The following is a 19,192-nucleotide window of genomic DNA, read 5'->3' as shown; positions in this document are numbered from 1 at the left end:
CTGCTTGGAGTTCCTGTTTAAAAGGCAATGTGTTTGTGAGGAGCAGCAAAAAAAGTGTGTCTTATGTGGGCTCATAAGTTGGTAGCACTACAAATAAGATATGTACATCAATTCATTGATGATTTTTTTCTAAACTATTGTCCGGCCCCCCAACAGTCCGAGCGACCGTGAACTGGCCCCCTATTTAAAAGTTTGAGGACCCCTGCCCTAGAGGGACCAGTAACTCTTGTGTAAGTGGGGGAGCAGGGACCCTGTGAATGAGGAATAGTAAGAGCAGGTTAGCCTGCCATTCCCATTGCATTGCCTTGTCTTTGACAATAAAAGTTGTTAGTTCCAGTTTGCTGCAAAAAAACTCCCAGCATCCTTATTTTCCATCACTATTTTACATTTGGCAGTGGCAGAGGTGTAGTTCAACAACACCATACATACAAACTCTTTTGCATAGCGAAGGCCCATCCTTTTAAAAAAATACTATGTACCCCTTGCTGTAACCTAAAAAGGGGCTACAATACTTTTCATGTTTTATTTTATAATAACACAGAAACATAGCAAGTAAAACTAGCTTTATATCACCAGTACAATTATTTCCCTATGTTTATATGATGTTATCAGCCATTTTGTTAAGTGCAGGTGTCTAGAGATGCTAGAGGAAAACAATTCATAAACCTTATTGCCTATAAGAGTCATTTTACAACCACGTGCAGCATGGAAAGTGCAATTTCAGGTTTCAGGCATTTCTTTATGTTTTTGCCCAGAATGCAGAATTTTTTCCCATAATTTTAGAGTAATTGCCACCCCAAATGAAAGTTTCACTTGTGGCAGTTGTGTCCGATGCCAAAAATCAGCCATAATTGCTCAGGTGTTCCTCTCCTGATGCGTTAAACTTATATATGCTCAGGGGAGGACGTCGGGCAGGGGCCCCGGTGGGCCCTGCACCCCCTAGTCTGACCCTGTTTATTAGGATCTGATGTTCAGTTACATAATGAGAAAGATTCAGTTCAGTGGAAAAAAGGTTTATCATGTGAAAACTCGTGGATGTGATTCAATCTGAGAAACAATTCAATTCAGAAAAACCTATCTCACTGCTTATGTGAAAACTCTATTAAAGTCTAAACTAGAATTGAATTTGGAGAAAAGTCCTCGAATTGAATCTCATCTATACGTTTTCACATGATAAACCATGAGATAAATTTTTCTCTCTGAATTGAACTTGGCCCAATATGTGTAAAGTTGGGAAGAGATTTGCAGATTTCCAGAACTGAGAGGTTTTAAAATGAAAAGAGAATTTTACATACATCTATAAAGTCTCTGTCTCCAATAGGTACAGGTATAGGATCAGTTATCCAGAAACCCTTTATAAAAAAAACTTTGAATTATGGTTATTTTAGTCAAATAATGATAACTAAGAAATAAGGAATTCTTATTGGAGGCAAAACAATTCTGTTGGATTTATTTACTGTTTAAATTATTTTTTAGTACAATTAAGTTAGAGAGATCTGCTTATCTGAAAACCCAAGGTCCTGGTCCCAAGTCCCATACCTGTAATAACTTCAAAAGTTAAAAAAGTGGCTATGCAGGATGACAGTGCCCTCATTGTACCCTATTATCATAACAGTAGCCCCAAAGCTTTGCAGGCAAGTTGTCACTGTAACACAGTGGGATTAATTTAGGGGTATATTTTCCTTTAAAATAGAAATATCAGGGTTAGTTAACCACACTGTATAAATGTCAGTTGCCAGTGCTCCTGGATTTTTTTGGGAATTTCATGAATTTCCCACCCGCCCATCTGGTCTCCCAGTTTTTAGTATATCCCTCAGTTCCTCATTGTGCATGCTTAGTAAGCATTCTGTGACATCATTGTGCACATGTAAGATGATGTCACATAAGCCACCCCCATAAAATTCTAGGGGCGCACTACATGCTCCACATTCTTCTCCAGCAACCTCGGCAGTTTCTGTTGCAATCCTGCTTGTGGTCCCTGGATTACTGCTACTGATTTCCCTACAAGAATTTGCACACTAGAAGTTGATCTGGTCCTGATGTGATTCAGGAAGGGGCTGTTTTAGTTACCCTTTAACACATATTTCAAAATCCTTACAAAAACAATGTCAGTCTGTTTCAGAATTGTTTTATGCATTGAAATTATAATACAACACAATACCTTCTGTTAAATTTAGAGACCCAGCATGACAACCACGATGATTGACAGCGAAGAGGCTTTTGAAACGGCAATGTTGGACTACCTAATCAGCATTATGTAAGTATGCAATTTTAGTTTAAGTTACCTAGGACTGACCAGGGTACTGTAGAAGGCCCCAGAAGCTAGAGAAGGGATCAACCGAGGAACTACAGCCAGTTTACTTCCACCCACCAGGAATGTCTGCACTCCCCCTTCCTCTTCATCTGGGTAAGTGGCAAAGCTGACCATTCCGGACCGAGTCAGCAGCTTATTGGCCCGTGTATGTGCCAGCAGACTGGCCTGAACAGCCAGGTATGATTTTTCCTGAAGGATTGAGGATGGTATCTGTGCATTGATTTTATGACCATTGCATTTCATGAGGTTTGATGGGTAGCACTCCACTTTTTAAATATCTTTGATCACAGCCCATATTTAAATCACTACTTCATATAAATAAACCAATACTTAAAAATGTACTTTTCTAGTAGTATGTGCCATTGGACAATCATAACTAGAAAATAGCCTGGAAAGTACGGGTTTTTCCCCAGTGTCCCACCGGCCTAGTGTGACACTGGTAACACTCTAACCTCCATTAAATACTGGGCAGAATCAGGTTAGTTAAAATTATTTCAATTGAAATCAACCCTACTGCACCTTACTGAATGCTGTAAAATAAAGTAAAACAGAAGAGGACATTATACTGAATGAAATATCAGACAGTCAATTAAACATTTTATTACAGATATATTATATCACTAGCTTTCAGATCTTGGTTGCAAGCTTACAACAACATTTACCCACATTATGTGGACTTGTGCAGAGATGCAAATCTTTTGGAAAGACATAACCACCTTCATGAATAAGAGATTTGAGGCTACAGTTCAGCAGTAGATACAGTATAGTGTGTATATGCATACAACACTAATGGTTGTGCAGGGGAGCAATAGAGATCCAAAATAAATGAGGCACCACTACAAGGAAACCCCTCTAACAAAGACCTCAGAATAGCCTGACCATAAACCACAAAAAATCTGGATGAACCCAGTGCAGAAATGTTTTTGAACTCCTACTTCACATAAATTAATATTGTTGCAGGCCGCTATTAAAGAGAAACTTTATTTTTTGCTAGATAATATGTGACAAACCCTAAGGTTAGCTTCTGAAAAGTTGACAAAAGCACACTGAGCATGTGAGTGTCACTGACACTTTTAACAGAATCCAAAATGAGGAGCTCCTGTGACAAATTTTAAGGCCCATATCATTACTACTATATGCTGAACCTTTAGGCTGGTGCAATAAGTTAAAAAAAATACTATGTATGTATGATAAGTCACATTTTAAATAGGCACAAACTTGTTGCAAAACAAAAACGTGAAGAAGTGTTTGTAGGAGGTACAGTTATTTGTTGGGATAAAGCAGCCCAAAGAATCATTTAACTGAAGGTAGTAACAGAAACAAAATACAATGTTCTTCTGTCTCCATCCTTTTACCTTTTATAATGATCACAGAGCATGTAAATTGCTTAAAAAATGTGCCCAGATGCCTCCTGTATCAAGTTGTTGAGCTGTGTGGAATTAAGCAGTGGTTGGAGGGTGTGGGGGAATAACAAACACATAATATAGTGGCATATAATTCTGTCCTTAGGTGCCCCCAACTGTGCACATTTTCAACATATTCTCAAAGGAGCCCAGGTGAACTGAGGCATGGGTAAGTCTTTCTGACAGATCCACCTATGCCACAACCTTGGCTTCTGTAAGTAGACCCTTAAAATGTATGCTATGGAAGCTGGAGGTCAGTCTTAAAAAGCACTTTAAGGAAACCTATGATTTCAGTATTATGAAGCAGATAATAGCTATTATCACTGTAAAGTGTCTGTAGTGTTTGATAATACAATCTTTATCTCAGTACAGGTTGGTTAGGTATATACAGTATGCACACAAACAGAAACACACACTCTTTCTATCATCTGTGCCTTACCTGCTTAATCCATCTTGTGAGTATTACATAACCCTGTGGATCATTTGCCATGGGCAAATAAAATAGTTCTGTCCTATTTTAGTGCAAAAGAACCTTCTGGCATCCATTCTTTAATTTATTTTGCACACAGCCTAAGTGAGCTGTAGTTGCACTACACCCCTTTGATCTTTTCACATAGCTAAAGCCAATCTTGTATGTTAGAGTCCTATGTACCTCAGGCTTAAAGCCTGTCTAGCAAAAGCTTCAGATATTGGTCGTCTTGTTGATCAGGCGGGACAAAAGATTTTCAGCGGTGTCCAAGCAAGATCAGTGTTTAGGGCTGAATCGTCAGGTGGAGGTATGCCTATTATTTCTACCTCCATATCTGACAATTCAGCCCTGAACGTCAATGAAGGGAACGAACCAATGGTTGGAAGGAAAAATCATAATTGGTACATGTAGGGGTAGGAGGCCGGGTAGCACACACTGCTCATGATGTCACTTCTACAACGTAAGGGCATATTTAGGTCTGGTGCCTAGGGTGGCACGGGACCTATATACAGCATTGAACACACTCAGTAGGGTCAATTTTATCAGGAGTTCATTAACCTGCCTATATGCCATTAGAGTGTGGAAGGAAACCCAAACAGACACAGGGAGAATACTGATGAAAAATGTGGTGCTCATTGCGGAATGCAGTGATAGGACATGCAGCTCAGCCCTGTCCTTACCATCTTCCTTGGGACAGACAGTGAGGGCAGGACCCTGATTTGGGTTGTGCATCCTGCTGCTCTGTACATTGTGCTTATGATTGAATGGTATGGTGTGTGTAGGGGGTCACTTTCCTGGCTTCCCCTGCCCGCCCCTCTTGAAAGGAGCGCAGTCCACAGGTCCCTGCTCTGTGCAGCAGGTACTGTATTTGAACAATGACCCACACAGTGCGCAAAGTGCAGAAAAAAAAAAGTCCAATTGTGGCATCTTTGCACATTGCACATTGCACATTGCATGAGGCATTGTACTTGGGCCTTGCTGTTTTCTAGATCCTTAGTCAGTATAATATCCTTTCATGATAATTTGCACAGTAAGAGCAAAGCAGTTGGAATACGAAAAAGTGCAGTTCCCTTGCTGGGACACTTGGAATTTTGGATTATTAATAGATGAAAGTTCAGTAGTTAGGACACCCTATTTAATGGAATATTAAGTCTATGAGCGAGATTCATTTGGACCAAGGAACAAATTGAAGAAAGTATGCTAAGTATATGTGAGCAGGGTCGGACTGGGCCGCCGGGACACCGGGAGAGCAACACAAGTATCATAAAAGTTAATGGAGTTGCCAAATAAGGGCTAAGATTGGCTATTAGGTAGCCTCTATGCACACTATCAGCTTACAGGAGGCTTTATTTGGTAGTAAATCCAAACCAAAACTTGCCCCCAAATCAGGAATTCAAAAATAACTACCTGCTTTGGGGGCACTAAGAGCAACATCCAAGGGGTTTGTGAGCAACATGTTGCCCCTGAGCCACTGGTTGGGGATCACTGATCTATAGAAACACTCAGCTGAACATATCTCTAGCGTGGTTGTTTCCTTAAATGTAATCTGATTCTTGTTACACAATTTTATTTGCATTTTGTCATAAAAAAATATTTAAAATGAAATAGTTTTGTAACTGTATTTTCTTTGTGGAAGGATTCTTTGATCTGTAAAATGTATGTTGAAAGTAAATGCTATCCAGTGTTAGATTAGCCCCTAGAAACTGTCCATTAACCATAGCCATTGTTATCATCTAATAGAGCAACTATTACTTTGTGGGGGCACTGCTGCAGATTGTACAGGAAGAGACCATGTTTAAAACAATGATGCATTTTCACATTCCCATTTATGTGTAATGGAAGGGTTAAGGCACTAGGTGTCCTTTTGGGCACAAGAAAGAGAAGAGAAGGAGAAGGAGGAGTGGAGAGAGGGAGGGGGGTGTCTGTTTTTACGTCTGTTTGCGTAGGAAAGATCATGGCGGACGGAGACTAAGATCCTTACTTCTGTATTAAAGCCCGGGAGAAAAAAAAATTCACACGGAAGAGGGGTAAGCACATGCCAGGCCGAGTAACAAAGAAAATGCCATGCAAGAGCAAGCGAACTAGTGGTACTGATTTCTGGCAAGGAAACACAGCAGCGTGAGTGAGAGAAAGGGCTCTTGGACCATCCTACTGGGCCCTACAGGGAGGGAGGATGGTTACAAGCTGCCTTTAGAGTGGAAGAGGGAGAAGAGAGCAGGAGGAGTGAAATGGCTGTTATATACTTGTTTGTGTTTGGGTTGTGGATTAGGGGGAAGGGAGAGGGGGAGGGGGGAAAGAGCACAGGGGGAGTGATCAGGAAAAGACAGGGAGGAAGAGAAGCTGCAAGTGAAGACAGGCAGATGTCATTATGTTAGAGTGTAAGCTCTTATGGGACAGCATTTCCTTATTTCTTTGCTGTACCTTTGTTAGTATTATGTTGGACTGTATTTGGGTAGGGCTGCACTTCCTGTAATGTGTATGTTTATCTGCTTGACTGCATTCCTGTCTGGCCTGTAAGTGTGCCTTGATGTGTAATGCACGATCTTCTGTAATGGGTCTGTCAGTGTTTGTTACAATGCCAGAATGCTCTATATAGAGGTGGTGCAAGGGGGAATTCTTCCTATTGCATGGAAGGGAATCCTGTCACCCTCCAGACTCTATTGAATTCCAGCATCTCCTGACAGCCTTTTGGGGGGAGGTGGTCATGGAGTTAGAGTTCAGAAACACCTCTTATTGTCTAGGCTGTATTTTATTAATCATTTCCTGTTTTTTAAAGTTGCTCAGTTTGTTACTGTAAGTAGATTTCTTGTGTCCAACTGTATGTTAGGATTCCCCTTGCTGTATGTGTCAGGAGCTTTGTATTGTTTAATATTTAAACTACAACTCCCAGAATCCCTTCACAGACGAGATCTGCTGTAGTTTCATTGGACAGCCAGATTGGGCACAAGTAGATTTTTTAAAGCTAAAATGCAATTTTACAGCACGGTAAAGTAAAGCAAGTCCACGTGTAACTATACAGTATTTGAGGTTACACAGAATAATATGTGGGTCAGATTTTGTTGGGCCCCCACTTACCTTATAACGAGGTTACAGATTTATGAATATAGCCATAAAAGCCATTGTCCCAGAATTCCAATAATACTCCAAGCCCCCCATTGGAAAACCCTAACATATTGTGTCACTGCATTGGGCACACACCTGGAAAAGGTTCCACCTGTGCCCTGTCAGTTCTTTAAACTTGCTCCCTGCCTATTGAAAGGAAATTTATTGGTTGGTCCTCTGTGACTGTCTATAATTTCTTGACTAATACATACCCAATCACTGATATTCCCAGGTTTCTATAGTTCCACAAAACACTATCATGTTAAACCTTGCTTTGACTTTTTTTACTTGACTTTTTTTTTACTTTTTTACTGTGTCTCTCACCTATCCCTTGTCCTTTTCTTTTGTAGTGCCTTTAAAAACAGAACCTCACCTGATCTGTACAGCCTCCACCTGGCTGCCCTGAGAGCCTCCACGGGTCAACAGAACCTTTCTCATGCTGTTAACAGACAGGTTATCTTTCCATCTGGACAGCTGCCATCCGACTGGCTGCAGAATCTACCCAATTCTTTGGCACTACCATTGTGTGGTTGTTTGCTAAGCATTCAACTGCTTATTGTCTGTCAGTGGAGTCTCCAGCTTATCTGTTGAATCTTCAGAGTTTTCTCAACCTGGGACCATGCGAAAACCTGGACACCTGAGAGGTAAAGTAAATGAAGGGGTGCAAAGGAGGTTATGAATACATGTATTCAAGTATCTGTCTATGACTGACTTGATTAACAAGCTTCCTCAGATTTCTGTAGTAGCATTCTCTTGTGCTCATTTGCTAATTGAGTGTGAAGCACTTATTCAGTGCCCACAGCCCAGTCCCTACAAGCAAACATACCAAGTGGTTTACTTGGCATGCTTAGGCTTATTAGGGCAGTAGGTGACCGTAGCTGGCAGGCACAGTGTGGAATGTCACACTTCTAGTATATAACCCTCTTGATTGCTGGGTTTGCACCAGGGTGAGGTTCACAGCAGTTCCCATGGTTAAAATTTTGCCAGAACCTAATTTCTGAGATGACCAGATCTCCATCGCCTAATATATACAAAGGGGGCCATGTGCAGAGAAGTAACCCCAATGGTTAAAGCTCCATTTTCTAAACCTAAGGCCAGCATAGAGAGCACAGTTTTAGGAAATCACCTGTGAAAGGCAAACAGATTCAGCCATATAGTAGCTGTACACACTACTTCCTTATAAGGGCTCTGGCACACGGGGAGATTAGTCGCCCGCGACAAATCTCCCTGTTCGCGGGTGACTAATCTCCCCGAAATGCCATCCCAGCGGCGAAAATGTTAATCACTGGTGGGATGGCATACGGGGCGGCGCAATTTCAGTGAAATCGCGGAAGTTTCCTCTTGAGGCAACTTCCGCGATTTACAGCAACTTCCGTGATTTCACTGAAATCGCCCCGCCGCATATGCCATCCCACCGGCGATTTACATTTTCGCCGGCGGGATGGCATTTCAGGGAGATTAGTCGCCTGTGAACAGGGAGATTTGTCGCAGGCGACTAATCTCCCCGTGTGCCAGAGTCCTAAATGAGCACACAATTCATTACTATATAACAGGCACTAAATATATGTGTCCTTAAAACTGAGTTTCTGCATTTTCACTCCCCTACGGTAGCTCTTACTGTGAGTAGTGAAACAGAGTGATAAACCTTCACATACATAAATACAAAGCCGGAAGCTTGTGGCCAAGCTTAGAGGTCTCATACAATGACCTGGCTGAAACAGACACATACTCACTGGCATACATGCATTTCTCAATACGAAAGTTACATTTTCCTTTCTGTTCTTCTAGCAACCGACTGGAAGGATGGAAGGAGACATGGACGACCATCAGACACTCACACTAATCAGGGTATATATAGAAACAATTCCCCCTTTAACAAAACAAAAAAATTTATTTTTTTTATATTACATGCTTATACAATTAAATAGTCATGCAACATGATTGGTAGCTTGCTTGGGAATCCTTTGGATGCCAGTGTTTGGCAGTAGCTGTGTGACAAGCTTTCTGAAAGAGAAGGAGAATTTTTTTTTTTTGCAGTTACAGACATGAGATGTTTCTCCACTTCGTTGATTTTATGGCAGCAAAACCATTAATCCAGCAATTTATGCAAATTAAAAAATTTTCCCTAGGGGACGATCTGCAGTTGCATAGCTGCTTGCAAATACAGTCTGCCTTATAGTCCCAAGATCCTTGGTCAATTGTTTAGGAGATACATTTGCTATTTTGCATGTAAAATGAGTGTTTATACGCCACATTTTTGTTTGCAGGTCACTTCAGTTGGGAGAAATACCTAAAAGAAACTGGGTCCCAGCCAGCACCCCCTCACTGCTTCCGGCAGGTAAGCAATAGGAAAAAGTAGAAAAGGGCACAATGGATAATAAGTACAGTGTAAAGTATTGTGCCTCATGCCCTGCAACAACATTATACCTCTTACTCTTCAGTCGACTAGTGATGGACTTAATGGGCTAAAGGTATGGAGTGGAAGGATAAAGTAGCTCAGTAATATTCTAATGTCTATTAGCTCTCCTCTGGCTAATATGGGTATTCTAAATAATTCAGTGGTCACTGGGATGATGTAATTACATATCTTTTTGATCCCTATTCATAAATCTTACTCATTGGCTATTTTCTCACATTTAGTCATGTTCACCTCCCTCCAACGATTATAAGATAGGAATGAAGTTGGAGGCCCAAGATCCAAGAAACACAACATCCACCTGCATTGCCTCTGTAGTGGGTCTCACAGGAGCCAGGCTTAGACTGCGACTCGATGGCAGTGACAACAAGAACGACTTCTGGAGACTGGTGGACTCTTCTGAGATCCAACCTATTGGAACATGTGAAAAGGGTGGGGGCATGTTACAGCCCCCACTAGGTGAGGCAAATGCAATTATTTTATTAATAAGCTATATTGTAATTATGTTTCTGTTGATGTGCCAAAATGTTTGCTATATTCATACAGTTCAAGTGAAAATTAAGAACATATTCATAGTAGCTAGATAAAATCACGTCCAAATTCTACTGGTATCACAAGTTAATTTTGAGCACTTGCCTATAGCCAGAGATAAGCCCTCAAATATGGCCCATAATACGTGGAAACTCTCCATGCAGCTTTCCTATTTAAGAGAGTTATGCAGAAACGTGAGCAAGGTTTGTCTTAGCCTGTAAACCATAGAATGTAATCAGATGTTTGTTTCAGTTATTATAGGTGAGGCTAATTGCAGATTGGCCACCATTGTTTACAGCTCTAAGTTAAAATTAGCCTGCATTTGTGGATAATCCTAAAAGGATTGATTTAGTCCCTTAAACCATAACGATAGAGCAAAAGTTAATATAATTGATCTTGTACAATTTTAATAATAAAAGAAAAGCTCTTATCTGTTACACTACGTTACTGGACTTTGTAGTTTTGGAATTGCCACTTGGATTTTTTTCCTAAAATTAACTTTCAAGCATTTTATCCCAAGAGAATGGCAGCCACTCAACCACTAAAACTATATAAATCATTGCATTTTACTAAGGCAGTATGTTTTCTGTTGGCATATACAGATACTCTGTATCGTTATAAGGAACAGTGCACTTATATATTTATCATCTTTATCTAATGTTTAGGCTTCAGACTCAATGCCTCCTCGTGGCCCATGTTCCTTCTGAAGACTCTAAATGGAGCTGAAATGGCACCTGCCAAAATATTCCACAAGGTAAGAAAGACACTAAGGGACGGATTTTTTAAAATGTGAGAATAAAGCTCACCCACAGAAAAATCACCCACCTTCTATTCCTATGGGATTTTTAGAAGCATATTTATCAATGGGTGAAAGTTCACCATTTGACACTTTTGAGAATCTCATAGGAATGAATAGAAATAAGCTGCATTTTCAGTGGTGAGTTTTGAACTCACATTTTTAAAAATCTGGCCTTAATTGTCCATGGTAGCATGTGTATTTATTGACTAAAAAATACTGACGTCTTTCTGCTTTAGGAGCCACCATCACCACCCCAGAATTATTTTGAAATTGGGATGAAATTGGAGGCAGTGGACAGAAAGAATCCTCATTTTATCTGCCCTGCTACCATAGGAGAAGTGAGAGGCAGTGAGATTCTTGTGACATTTGACGGCTGGAGAGGAGCATTTGATTACTGGTGTCGATATGACTCCCGGGATATATTTCCTGTGGGATGGTGCTCCCTTACTGGGGATAACTTGCAGCCTCCAGGGACCAAAGGTACAAAAGTGATAGCTTAAATAATTTAATGGGGGTTCTCTCAGTATAATCATTACAACATTTTGCCTTCTTCACAGTGGCCATTCCCAAGAGCCCATTGCCAGCTGCTGGAATTGCCACATCCATGATGAGGGGCCCAAAGAACTTGCTTCCAGTTGTACCTGGCCGTAGACGCAGAAAGCCAGGGAGAAAGAAGGGACAGTTGCCAAAAGCTTTAGTCCATCAATTGTCAAGCCAACCCTCCAAACTCTGTGAACCTTTTCGCTTTCCCAAAAAAAGAGGTCCCAAGCCAGGAAGTAAGGTGAGAAAATTTAAAATTGTCCCAGAAAATATTTATGCCTAAGAAATGTCAGCTGGATCTGCATAATGTCATAAATAATAAACCGTAAAGTGTAGTATTACATGTTAAACTCTGAGAGAAGATATATCAAGCCTAGAGACACTGGTCATCAAACGTATTGCCCCTGATATAGAAATGATCAATGTTCCAGGGCTAGCATTGCCTATATACTGCAGTGTGGGATGTTTGCAAGATATCATCATGATAAATGCTCTAGATCCCCAGGTAATGTGCATCAGCCTGTCACATCACAGTTTGATGTCCAGTTTTCAGCTTGTGGTGCATTCCATTGATTTCATTCATTCTTTGTTGATGAATGAAAGTAGATTATGAGACCGTGATTAGCTCTGCTACTGGCTTAACTGGTTAATTAAGTCACCTTGTAAGAATGCAGCTCGACAAATTATTTGTAGGCAGATTCAGTTTCAAGTTCAGTCTGTGTCCCTACCTAGCACTTCTGACTATCCTGATGTGTGTAGCATTATACAGGTATGGAATACCTTATCTGGAAACCTGTTATCTTGCAGGTCTAGTGTAAGTAGAGTAAAAAAAATTTGGTTAATATGGTTCACATTGCTATGGTTAATGTACTACATAGCTCCTTTCTGTCTGGCTTATATTTATGTACTGTATGTATATTTTTATTTATATAGCACTACTTATGTATGCTGCACTGTCGCACAGAGAAGTTGATAGCCACCACATTTAGCTAGCTAGAAATATTGTTTTATTATTTGTGTGTGTGATTTGCCCACCTGGAGCATACAGTGAATGCATTTTCTATCCAGTTTCAAGTAGTAGCTCCTGTTTTCCCTGTGACATAAGGCTTAACCTGTGTAACCTGACTTAAAAAGTAACAGCTACTACTCTTGCTTTTTGGCATAGGCAGGCAGATTTAAGCTGCTGATTCTGCAGTTTATTGGCCCCTGTATGAGGCCCTCCTACAGGCTTACCTGACCATTATCTGGCTGAAAATTGTCCAGATATAGATTGGGCAGGTTTGATCCTCCTGTCGGGTTGAGGATGGCTCTTATTCCCATTGTTGTAATCTGATCATTTGGCCCTAGGGCCAAACATTCGGATTAGCCCGATTATATAAGATCCGCTTGCTTGGCTAAAAAAAAAACAGCACAAAAAATAGGACGTGTATTAAAATGCATTCTTTTAATAAAAAAAAAAACATATTTTCCTAATATTTTGTCATTACGGAAACTGTATTGTTGCACAAGACAATTTGTTCAGAGATCCTTATTTGCCTTTGAACAAACAAACCCCTCCCTTGCCTAAGCTACCCCTCTGCTTGTCAGAACCAGGAACTGAAAAGAAGTGCTGAAGTGAAACTGGTATCTTATTAAGCACAAGCCCCTATTCATTGAGCTCATGATAAAAAGGGGTGTATTCTGTCCCTTTCAGTGTTTTTGAAAGAAAAACAAAAAAAAAAGATCTGTTATACTACTTTTAAATATGATAAAATATAGGCTAAAGTTAAAAAGTCTATCTGTGCTAAATAGATAGAATCCATGTGTCTTTCTGGTTGTGTCTGTAAAAGCTTTGTTATGACATGCTTATAGGAGCTGCATTAGCAGCAGACTTATAATGCTGTTGGTTCATTTTGTTTTGGTCATCCCATTAATCCATGCTGGTAACTTTGGTGTTTGAATTGCAGTTTATACTTACTATTTGCATTACATTCATGCAGAGAAAGCCTCGACTTTTGCTAAACCAGATTCCTACATCCCCCACCAACAGCACCCCAGAGCCAGACACCAGCACAGTTCCACAGGATGCTGCAACCATTCCATGTGCTGCCATGCAGGCACCAACAGGTACTTTCAGTTTTACCCAACACTGGCTTATAAAGCAGGTACTGCTGGCAGGTGCGGCTCAGTGTGGTCTGTTATCCAAACTTTCCCAAGGTTTGGGGGGGAAACAAATAACAGAATGCTGTCTCCTGTAGTTATACCATTTCACAGAATTGTTCAGGAACAGAGCCCCTGCACTAGAAAATGTATTTAATCTGCAAATATGCCACTTCTTGAGGCAATATGCTTCTAAGGTTTGCCCTTAATATATATACTCCTTTATGTAACCAGCATGAAATGTTTAACCGGCCGACATATCATAGTTGTTTACAAGGGAAAGAATAGTGGAAATGTAAGAGTGTGTTTTTTTTTATTTTCTCTTCAGTTTGTCTTTTTATTTGCAGATCTTCCTGCAGGCTTTCTTGCACCTCTTCTTACTATTCATTTTAGCAGTCTTCTTTGCATCTTCTGTCCTTCAGTGAGTTTACTTTGCTTTTATGCAAGTTAGTGCATGTAAGCAAAGTATGTTAGTCCTCATTAACATAGGTGTTATATTGTACCAGTGCAGTCGAACGTGCATACATTCTCTAGCTTGTATTAGTCTGACCAAAACTAATTGCTGATTGGGTGCCACAGGTCCCTGCAATCTATCTCATATCTGTGATAATCAGACCCTCTGCGTTATCCAGCTGGCTTGCAATGTAGCCATTTTAAATTTGTCAAAATTATCTTAAGTGATGGTGCTTTGCAGTTTATTTTTTTTTTTACCTTTTATGTGTGTAAAAACCAGCCACACATGGGCTGATAATTTTGGCCAGTTTGTTAATTTTTTATCTAATTTGCTTGCACCAAATTGTTTCAAAACATCTGCCTGAATCTGTTCTAGAATAAACAAATTAGCCTCCAATATACCGGACTTTAGTGGTGTATGTGGTTACTGAATGCATGGGCTATTTTGAACCCCCATTTTTTTGCAACATATATTTTTTTAGCATATTAAAAAAAAAAATCGATACATGTTTTCCTGTAGCCATCGTTTTCCCTTATTTTGTCATCAAATCAGCGACACACCCATGCCCCATTGAGTAGTACAATGCGATTCCTGAGAAGAAAAGAAATATTGAATTTTTATCCGTCAGTAAATAGTAGCAATGTATCATTCTTGTTTGCTCTGTCATACCACTGTATAATTGCTGCATACATTGCATTTGGAAACATTTAGGTTCCAATTCAATTTAGCTATACACAAATATTTTATTCTTATTTGCAGTATGTATTTACCTGAACAAAAATGGAGAGTCAGGCCCTCACCTAGATCGTAAGAAGGTCCAACATCTACCTGATCATTTTGGACCTGCACGAGCTTCTGTGGTCTTGCAACAAGCAGTTCAAGCTTGTATAGACTGTGCGTACCATCAAAAGACTGTGTTCAGCTTCCTGAAGCAGGGCCATGGTGGGGAAGTTATATCTGGTGAGAAACACAACCTTGCTTGCTGAAACTTCTGCACAATTCTTTTTTAGCTCCATTTTACAATTCCTAACACTTCTGCTCTCCTTTCATATAATTTAACATAGTATATTACTTTGACCTAAAAAAGCTGTTGTTTACATCTTTCACCTGCATGTCTTACTTCCATGTTAATATTTCAGTGTAGAAAACTGTTTTGCACTTTGCTTCCACATGACCAAATATGCACCTGAACTGGGTGTTGGTTTAGTAACCAGGGCCCTATCTTTCTCTTTGAACAAATTCATTTGGTCAGCCAGTCATGGACAGTCTGATACAATAGAATAACCCCAAGCTGAGCCATCTTCACTTTTAAGAAGTTTGTGGAAGTAATGGTGGAAGTATTTATCATTTTAGCTGTGTTTGAGAGAGAGCAACACACACTAAATCTGCCAGCAGTGAACAGTATCGGTTATGTCCTCCGCTTTCTTGAGAAGCTTTGCCGGAACCTGCGCAGTGAGAATCTGTTTGGAAACCAACCTTTTACCCAGAATCCATCACTGCAAACAGGGTCATGTGAGAATGACCGATATCTGGCAGGTAAGAGCAAGGGCCATTGTCACTATTTCCAAATTTCTCAGTATTCCCAGCAGGCATAAACAACAAGCCTGTCTTTCTGAATTTTCTTTAAAGAAAGGAGTAACTGTGAGGGCAGTCTCCATGGTCCAGGAAGAGGTTCTAAAAGATATCCCAGTGAAACTCCCCCCTATAACGCCCCCTTGTGTCCCAAGTTACCAAAGAATGATTGCCATGCATCAGAGGGTAAGTCTAGTCCTGCATGTTGGGACAATGTCCCAGTTGCTTGTTTTTTTATGCTTATGTGGCACTCTAATTACAGGAGAGACATTCATGCTGGATGCTGGACTTCCTGGATCCATGGAGCAGCATCTGGGTACAGCAGACTCTCCTGCTAGCCCCAACACTAGCCGAGTATCTAGGGAGTATCGCTCTCCCTCTTATCGTAGCGTCCACCAACCTAGCAGTATTTCCCAGGGAACTGTGCGACGGCTGAGCTCAGCTGGTAAGTAATACAGGGCAGGTACAGGGCAAAATACTTTTTGTTTTTGCCCATCAGATCATTGCACCCCCAACCCACCTAAACGTTCTGCCCTCCCAGAGCCTAATATTAGTATAGCACAAACCTTTGATTCACTTGTATTGAGTTATGTGATACTCCCCTAGCTAGTGACATACCACTGGTGCCCCAGTGAAACTGTGGCTCACCATATTTTCTTTGTCTTTTTCTCTAGAGTCAGAGAGGTACTCAAGTGGCCGGCCGGCACCACGTGACCCATCCTTGTGGAACACAGAGGATGTCATGCAGTTTGTCAGAGATGCTGACCCACAGCTCGGATTCCATGCTGAGCTTTTCCGTAAACATGTATGTTTTTACCCTTCATTTTTTTTTTAATAAATCATTACAGTGCAACAGTTGGACAATTAACAATGCAATATTTTGTTTAACTGTGCTACATTCTTATTGGGTTCATTTTGGCCAATGTAGTTCTTCAACAGATGCAAGCCAATTAGAAATTGCATTTTTTGTAAGCTTAGGTGTTGGGAGTGCAATCCACTGAACTATAGCAATAAAAAATTATATATCTATTTGAAAAGGACAGCACACCATATTCAATACAGTCAGTAAGTTCAAATAATCACTAAAATGGGTATGCTGGTTACTTTTAAAAATGTTATTGTGTGGCAGGAAACGCTATTCTTTGCCCTCTGCATGGCCGGTAGCCTCTGAAGGTGCTCGAACTTCCTTAGTCTAAAAGTGGCTGTACACAGTTTGATTTATGATTGTTTTAAAGATGTAGGTGCAAAAAAACATCTATTGGTTAAATTAGCTTATTTCTAAAATATCATCTCTCACCTGGTTGTATGTTCATTATTCAGTTTGACTGCACATGGACAGCAGAAAGGCTGAAATATAATATAACCAAATGACATTGACATGGACCCATCTTTTCTTGGACCTACAGAATGAGCCAAAAGGTTCTGAGCACCTGTAGTTTTCACATGTTTTATTACAGTGTCTCATACAAAGCAGAAATTTACAGAATGGCAACTCCAATCACTATGCAGGTCCCCAACTTTAGAGCAAGAAAAACATGACTAAACCATAACTTTGTCTTCTCTATGCTTAAATTCTCTTTGCCGTTAATTAATTCTCTCACCTGGCTGACGACCTATAAAACTTCTCCGCCCACAATACCAGTTGCCATTCCAGTCCAGTTTTGTGTTTTTCTATTAATTTATGTATTACCTGTTATTTATATAGTGCTGACATATTCCACAGTGCTTTATAGTTTCTGAGCCAACTCTGCTTCCTGAAGTCTACAGTCATTCAGTTGCACTTTAATATCTGGTGCAGTCAGTGTAATTAAATTGTTTTTATCTACCTTTTTGATTGTGTTCCTTCAATACATTTTTGTCCTTGTGTTCTTTGTTTGCAGGAAATTGATGGCAAGGCCTTGCTCCTCTTAAGAAGTGATGTTATGATGAAATACATGGGTCTGAAGCTAGGTCCGGCCCTAAAGCTCTCTCACCACATAGACAAACTCAAGCAAGGGAAGTTCTGACCACTACTTCTGGCTCGTCTTTGCACCCTTTATATACTGACCCCTAGGACTCTTCTGCCTTGGCAGGCTTCTGGAGAACCTCTCTTCAAGGAACATGATGCAACATGCCGAAAATCCCTATTTTGGGGGATTTTATTTGGCTGATAAAAACAGTTTCTAATAGAAGAGTGGTTCCTCTAAACCTATGAACTTGTCCTTAATATTTCACACTAGTGGGAAGAGGGGGAAACAAGGCATTACATTTTTGAAGGGATGTAGGATTATCCTGCACCTCGTTGTGTGCTGAATACAACCAATACTTTTGTTATGTTATATAGCACTGACAGTGCACACAGCGCTGTACATAGTAGAATAAATTAGGCACAATGAAATATTACCCAAAAGAATTTGTAATCTAATGGTTTATTGGGGTTATAATGGGGCCAGTTTTATTAACAGGTCTCACTATCCAGAAGCCAGTTATCAATAAAATGTTTTCTGCGGGATGGCATTATCTGAGAAGCTCAAGCATTCTGTACTAATATCCTAGAAAGACTCCATATATATTTACTTGCCAGACAGAAACATAAGCTAGACCTGTTGCCATCAGCCAGCAGGACAGATCTGATGTCTGTGAAGCCTTAGTGATATTGATATAAACACCTTCACATCTTGGGTAACCAATCACAACTCCGCCTTCACATAGGTAAAGAAATACTGCAATTCCTGGCAAAATGGTTGAAAGTAAAATTACTTACTGGTGCTAGTGAGACTTTTGGGAAATTTACACTAAAGTACAGGTATGGGATCCATTATTAGCAAACCCGTTAGCCAGAAAGCTCCGAATACGGAAAGGCCTTCTCCCATAGGCTCCATTTGAATCAAATAATTACATTTTTTTAAATTTGCTTTCTTTTTTCTCTGTAATAATAAAACAGTGTCTTGCACTTGATCCCAACTAAGATATAATTAATCCTTATTGGAGGCAAAACAGTCCTATTGGGTTTATTTATTGTTACATGATTTTTTTTGTAGAATTAAGATATGGTGATCCAAATTATGGAAATTGTAATTTAGATCACCATCCAGAAAACCCCAGGTCCTGAGCATTCTGGATAACAAGTCACATACCTGTACTACAAAAAGCAACATTTAAAAGCACATTATTTCTCTTTAGCAGTGTCAAATACTTGTTCTTAAAGGTATAGGTCCCATTTAAGCAATGCTTTCATTTACGTAGCACTACCAAAGCTTCTGGCATTAAGGGGGTGGGATTCATAGACAGGGATCAAGGCAACAACATAATATTACTTTAAGGTCTCCTACTCCACAGCCAGGGGTTGAGGAATAGTGAAAAGCATAGCTGCCCCCTTACCAGGTATAATGGCTCCTTATAATGCTGCTTATGGTACATATTCCTGCTCAACCTACTTTTAAGCTGCCTATATACAGACTGATAGACTGATAA

The 19,192-nt window shown here is 40.1% G+C and overlaps 1 protein-coding gene across 6 annotated transcripts; it reads left to right on the top strand.

The window, feature by feature from the left end:
- Nucleotides 1-6,097: 6,097 nt before the first annotated feature.
- scmh1 (Scm polycomb group protein homolog 1) lies at nt 6,098-18,676 on the top strand. Of its 6 annotated transcripts, none has more exons than NM_001005790.1 (15): nt 6,133-6,213; nt 7,639-7,932; nt 9,077-9,136; nt 9,556-9,626; nt 9,929-10,163; nt 10,901-10,989; nt 11,271-11,514; nt 11,592-11,815; nt 13,554-13,680; nt 14,927-15,127; nt 15,521-15,703; nt 15,797-15,925; nt 16,002-16,184; nt 16,414-16,544; nt 17,620-18,128. In NM_001005790.1, exons 2-15 carry the CDS (start codon nt 7,908-7,910, stop codon nt 17,743-17,745), a joined length of 2,028 nt encoding a protein of 675 aa, NP_001005790.1. In that variant the 5' UTR covers nt 6,133-6,213; nt 7,639-7,907; the 3' UTR covers nt 17,746-18,128. The 6 variants fall into 6 exon arrangements, with proteins under 6 accessions (XP_012812190.1, XP_031751710.1, NP_001005790.1 ...); XM_031895849.1 differs by lacking the exon at nt 6,133-6,213 and adding an exon at nt 6,287-6,304 and having other exon boundaries at nt 17,620-18,676; XM_012956733.3 differs by lacking the exon at nt 6,133-6,213 and adding an exon at nt 6,482-6,564 and having other exon boundaries at nt 17,620-18,676.
- The last annotated feature ends 516 nt before the right edge of the window (nt 18,677-19,192 follow it).

Source organism: Xenopus tropicalis, chromosome 2 (genome assembly GCF_000004195.4).
Source record: "Xenopus tropicalis strain Nigerian chromosome 2, UCB_Xtro_10.0, whole genome shotgun sequence".
Taxonomy (NCBI): Eukaryota; Metazoa; Chordata; class Amphibia; order Anura; family Pipidae; genus Xenopus; species Xenopus tropicalis.
The sequence above is the reverse complement of the archived record's forward strand: the minus strand, read 5'-3'. Positions and strand labels throughout refer to the sequence as shown.

Coding starts and splice junctions, on each gene's coding strand:
- scmh1 (XM_031895849.1), top strand. CDS start 7,908: ATGCGAAAACCTGGACACCTGAGAG. Junction 9,137..9,555: donor AGACACTCACACTAATCAGG/GTATATATAGAA, acceptor TTTTGTTTGCAG/GTCACTTCAGTTGGGAGAAA. Junction 16,545..17,619: donor CTGAGCTTTTCCGTAAACAT/GTATGTTTTTAC, acceptor CTTTGTTTGCAG/GAAATTGATGGCAAGGCCTT.